We start from the raw sequence: 6,040 nt of genomic DNA on the forward strand, positions 1-6,040 counted from the left end.
ATTGAAAAATGGATCTTTTTGGCTTTAAAAATAATTAATTTTTATAATATTTTCTTTCTTGACGAAAAAAATATTTTTTTGTTGAAAATTAAATTCTGTGGTAAAAAAACTTTTTTTTTTAGTTTAAAATTGATCTTTTTGCCTTTAAAATTCATACATTTTTAGGAAATTTTCTTTCTTGCCTAACAAAGCTTTTTTGGTGTAAAATTCATTTTTTTGTTTGAAAAATCTTTTATTCTTGGTTGCAAATTTATCTTTTTGACATTAAAATTCATCGTATTGAAGGGAATTTTTTCTTTCTTATTTTTTAGTTGAAAATTCAACTTTTTGGTTGAAAAATCGTCATTTTTTATCGAAATTCGTGTATTTAGATTGAAAAATGGATCTTTTTGGCTTTAAAAATAATTAATTTTTATAATATTTTCTTTCTTGACGAAAAAAATATTTTTTTGTTGAAAATTAAATTCTGTGGTTAAAAAACTTTTTTTTTTAGTTTAAAATTGATCTTTATGGCTTTAAAACTCGTTAAATTAATGGTAATTTTTTCTTTCTTGACTAAAAAATCTTTTTTAGTGGAAGATTCAACTTTTTTGTTGGTAAAACGTCATTTTTTTGTGGAAATTCGTGTATTTAGTTGAAAGTTGATCTTTTTAGCTTTAAATTTCATAAATTTTGCGGAAATTTTTTTCTTTCTTGACTAACAAGGCTTTTTTGGTTGAAAATTCATATTTTTTTTGTTGAAAAATCTTTTATTCTTGGTTGAAAATGCATGTATTTTGTTGAAAATTGATCTTTCTGACATTAAAATACATCATATTGAAGGACATTTTTTCTTTCTTATTTTTTAGTTGAAAATTCAACTTTTTGGTTGAAAAATCGTCATTTTTTGTTGAAATTCGTGTATTTAGTTTGAAAAATGGATCTTTTTGGCTTTAAAATTCATAAATTTAAAGGAATTTTTTCTTTCTTGACTAACAAAACTTTTTTGATTGAAAATTCAATTTTTTGGTTGAAATTTTTTTTATTCTTGGTTGAAAATGAATGTATTTAGTTGAAACTTCAACTTTTTGGTTGAAAAATCGTGTTTTTTTTTCGAAATTCGTGTATTTAGTTTGAAAAATGGATCTTTTTGGCTTTAAAATTCATTAATTTAAAGGAATTTTTTCTTTCTTGACTAACAAAGCTTTTTTGATTGAAAATTAAATTTTTTGGTTGAAAATTTTTTTATTCTTGGTTGACAATGAATGTATTTAGTTGAAAATTCAACTTTTTTTTTCAAATCGTCATGATTTTACTTTTTAAGTATTTAGTAGAAAATTTATCTTTTTGGCTTTAAAATTCATCAAATTGCAGGACATTTCTTTGGTTCTTGACTAACGGTTTTTTTTTAGGTTTAAATGTTCAACTTTTTTGTTGAAAAATCGTCTTTTTTTATTGAGAATTCGTACATTTAGTTGAAAGTTGATGTTTGTCTACATTGACTAAAAAATCGACTTTTTCCTTTGTACAAAATTCAATTTTTTGTTAAAAAATCTACTTGTTTGGTTAAAAATTCGTCTTTTTTTTTGTTGAAAATTCATATATTTAGTTAAATATTGATCTCTTTGGTTTAAAAAAAATCAAGTTTGAGGGCTTTTTTTTTCTTTTTTAATCAGTAAATTTTTTTTGCAAATTGAACTATTTTGTCGAAACTCTATATTTTTTGCTTAAAAATTCATCAAATGGAAGGACATTTCTATACTTTCTCTGTTAAGGAATGTTTTCTTAGTTTAAAATTCAAGCTTCTTGTTGAAAATTCATATATTTAGTTGAAAATTGCTCTTTAAAGCATTCAAGTTAATTAATATTAAAGAAATTTTCTTTCTTGACTAACAAATTTTTTGTTTTAATATTCAACTTTTTTAGTGAAAAATCTTCTTTCTTTATTGAAAATTTATGTATTTAGTAGAAAATTTATCTTTTTGGCTTAAAAATTAATCATATTAAAGGACTTTTTCCTTCTTTTTTAGTTAAAAATTCGTCTTTTTTTGGTAGAAAATTAATCTTTTTTGTTGAAAACTCAACTATTTGATTAATGATTAATCTGTTGATTGAGGATTGAACTATTTTGTTGAAAATTCATCTTTTTTTGTTAAAAAAATAACTATTTATTTGAAAATTCGTATTTTTTGGTAGAAAATCAATCTTCTTAGGTTTTTTTTAAATTTTAAATTAGAATCTGGTTTGATTGAAATATCAACCATTATATTTTTCGTGGCGAATTGAAATCTTTCGTAGGTTTTTAACTTTAGCGTAAAAAATACGATGCAAAACTTCGATCTAAATATTTTGACACAAAATTCTAGTCATTCCTATTGTAAAATTACACAAATCAGGACAGTCTTTCCTCTTTTTTTCATTTTTCCATTTAAATGCGAACTGAATTAATAGAACCTAATTAGATAATCGAACTGTTTTTGGTTGAAAATTCATTCTTTTCGGTCGAAAAGTCTACTAAATTCTTGGATCAGAATGAATCTTTTTTGGTTGAAAATACAATTGTCTAATTAAAAATCCCTCTTTTTGGTTTTGAAAAATTCATCTCTTTCTGTAGAAAGTAATTTTTTTACTGAAAAATGCAACTGCCTGGTTAAAAACTAATCGGTTTTGGTGAACATTTTTCTTAAAGATTCGCCTTTTTAGACTGAAAAATGAACTGCTTTGGTGGTAAACGCAATTATTTGGTTAAAACTTAACTTTTTTTGTATTCAAATGTTTTCTAGAAACATGGTTTTTTAGCTTTAAAATTCATCAAGTTGGAGGACCTTTTTTCTGTTTGAATAAAAAATCTTTTATTTATTTTTATTGATAGTTTGTCTTTTTTGATTGAATTGAAAATTCACCTACATGGTTTAGTTAAAAATTGGTATTTGTTTCTGGAATATTAATCATCAAGGTTGAAATCTGATGTTTTTGGTTATGAATTTGATTAAAAATAAAAAGATTTTTTGTTTGAAATATAAATGACTACATTTTTCGTTGAGAATTCATAATTTTTACTTGAAACTTCCTCTACTTGTTTGAAAATTAGTTTTTTTGCTGTTTGAAGAATCATAATTGTAATTGAAAATTCTTCTTTTTGGTTGAAAAATAATATTTTTTTGTTGAAAATTCATCTCTTTGTATTAAATTGAACTAAATTGTTAAATATTCTTTTTTGTTGTTGTTAAAGATTAATCATTTTAGTTGAAAATTCATCACTTTGGTTGAGAATTTAACTGTTTTGTTGAATATTGATCTTCTTTCGTTGAAAATTCGTATTTTTTAAACCGGAAATTAATCTTCGAGGTTGAAATAAAATCTTTTTATTTAAAAACTCAACAATTAGTTTAAGAAGGTAACTGCCTGGTTGAGAATTCAACGGTTTTGTTAAAAATTGATCTTGTTGGTGGAATTCAACTGCTGTTTATTTAAAAATTAAAACCTTTTTTGATTGAAATATCAACTATTACATTTTTTGTGGAGATTTTTTTTCAAATTCCACTACTTAGTTGAAAGTTGGACAACGTTGTTAAAAATTCTTTTTTGTTTTTTTTTGTGTTAAAAAATTCATAATTTTAGTTCAAAAATCATCTATTTGGTTGAAAATTTAACAATTTCAAAAAAAAAAAAAAATATTTTATAGTTGAAGAATCATAATTTTATTTGAAAATTCATTTCTGCTTGAAAACTAAAATATTTTGTTAAAAATTCATCTTTTTGGGTGAAAAATTAATCTTGTACGTTGAAAATAAATCTTTTTGTTTGAAAATTAAACTGTATTTTGCTTGAAATATCATTTATCTGGTAAAAAAATAATCTTTTTGTTGAAAATGCAATATTTAAAACTTGATGAATTTATAGCGTTTTAAATAGAATTTAATAAAATATTCACATTTATTTTATACAAAATAATTTATTTATATATTATTTTGAAAAATCGCACTCCTGATTTCCACTCTTCTTGTAAAATTCAGCTGTTTTTGTAAAATGTCCACGGTTTGAGGCCCCCTGAATCCGAAAAACAGGTTTTTACGAATGTGTCTATCGATCTGTATGTCTGTCTGTTTGTCTGTCTGTGAACTCGATAACTTTTGAAAAAATTAATCTATTATATTAGCCTTTGGTATACTCTTTTAGTGTCCTAAGCTAAATGCCAAGTTTGTTAGTCAGACATTTTCGTTAAAAATACTACAAATGAGCCCATTTTGAAAATTTTTGATTACACATTTTTTCATAATTAAAAAATTATCTGTTAAAAAATGATAAGACAAACATTGTGCACCCAAAAAAGCTACAAATTTTGTTATTTATCACTTTTTTATATGACACGTATTTTTTGTTTTATTTATAAAAAAAAAAAATAAAAATACAAAAATTAAATTTCTGGACACACGATACCAGCTAAGCAAAAATAAATAGATAACATTTTTTCACCGAAAGTAGAGCAAAAAATTTTTATTAATTGTTTCTTTACATTCTCATCAGAGAAGGTATTAGATATGTGTAAAATTTGACACCCCCCCCCCCCCCCCATTTTTTGTCAAATGTCCACGTTTTGAGGCACCCTGAATCCGAAAAATAGATTTTTACGAATGTGTCGGTCTGTCTGTATTTATGTATGTCTGTCTGTCCGTGCACACGATAACTTAAAAAAAATCATTCTATTAGATTGGCCTCCGGTACACTCTTTTAGTGTCCCAAACTAAAGGTCAACATCTTTAGCCAGCCATTTTGGCTAAAAATTCAAAAAGTGACCGCATTTTGAATATTTTGAGACCATTTTTTTTTCAAAAATTATTAGAGTTATATCATTTACAAAATTCCAAAAAATACGAAAATGAACCTTTTAAACCAATGAACTTTTTGAATTTTCTTGATAAATCAAAAATTAAAAATTTTGATGGCATACAAAATAATGGAACATCCAAAAGTTACATTTTTTCATGCGACATTTTCACAGTATTTCAAATATTCACAAATATATTAATGCATTTTCAAAAAACAAAAATATATATACACGTACATAATTTAGAAGTTAAAAAACGGTCAGGCTGCTAAGTAGACCGTATCTGTAAAGTTTAAAACATAAAAAAAACATTGAAAATGAGCAAATTCAGTTTATGGAAAAATGACAAAAGTTGCAATAAAACGTTTAATAACAACATTTTTTTTTAAGAATGCGCATTTTTTTTAATCGGGACAATATACATTTATGGGAATGATATAAAATTTCAGGGATGAACTCGAGTGCGAAGCACGCGATGCCTGATAATAATGTGTTCGATAAAGCCAAAGGAGCTTTAACAAAAGAGAATTCACAATTACCAAATTACTGTTGTCGATATTTTCACCTTTAGTTTTAAAAGTCTATGCACAGCGATCGAGCGCGCAGCGCGAGGTAAATACATTATTGAGTGCGAAGCGCGAGATAAATATATTATCGAGCGCGAAGCGCGAGAACCAACAGTCGTGCGCCCTAGGCGCTCGCAAACTTGTGAGCGAAGCGAGTCGCGCGCGATAAAAATGTGTCCGCGAGGCGGGCAGATTTTTGGGATTTTTTGATAGTTTGATTTTATGAAAAAAATGCTGTCTTTCAGGGAAAATATTAATAGACGAGCAGCCTCTGACAGAGTATAATATCGATGAGAAGAAGTTTATAGTTGTTATGGTTTCGAAACCAAAGGGTGGAGTTTGTCCAAGCACGAGCGAAGAGAGTAAAGCTGAAGGTGATAGCAGCAAAGAACAGACAACAAAACCAAGGTATTTCCTTCTGATTAGCGCATTCTATAATCTATTAATATCCAGGTTATTTCACCCAATTTTGCCCGCTCCATTCTTATTTTTCACCTCTCCATCCTCGAAATTTTCAGGGAATTTTCATCGACCCAGAAAAACCAGGAATTGTTAAGCAATTCTTTTTAAGGGCATGTGACACAGCTAAATACCTATATTACCGATCACAGTTTTTCAGTTCACTGAATGTTCTTTTGAACTTAAGAACTTTTTTTAAAAATAAAAT

At 26.1% G+C, this 6,040-nt stretch overlaps 1 protein-coding gene across 1 annotated transcript in view; it reads left to right on the forward strand.

Moving 5' to 3' along the window:
• LOC117171361 (UV excision repair protein RAD23 homolog A) overlaps window positions 1–6,040 on the forward strand; it is a 24,523-nt gene that overhangs the window by 1,928 nt on the left and 16,555 nt on the right. The window contains exon 3 of the mRNA XM_033358609.1: window positions 5,619–5,781. Within this exon, the coding sequence (XP_033214500.1) occupies window positions 5,619–5,781 (163 nt within the window). The remainder of the gene's footprint in view (window positions 1–5,618; window positions 5,782–6,040) is intronic.

This window comes from Belonocnema kinseyi, chromosome 4 (assembly GCF_010883055.1).
Source record: "Belonocnema kinseyi isolate 2016_QV_RU_SX_M_011 chromosome 4, B_treatae_v1, whole genome shotgun sequence".
NCBI classification, from domain to species: Eukaryota; Metazoa; Arthropoda; class Insecta; order Hymenoptera; family Cynipidae; genus Belonocnema; species Belonocnema kinseyi.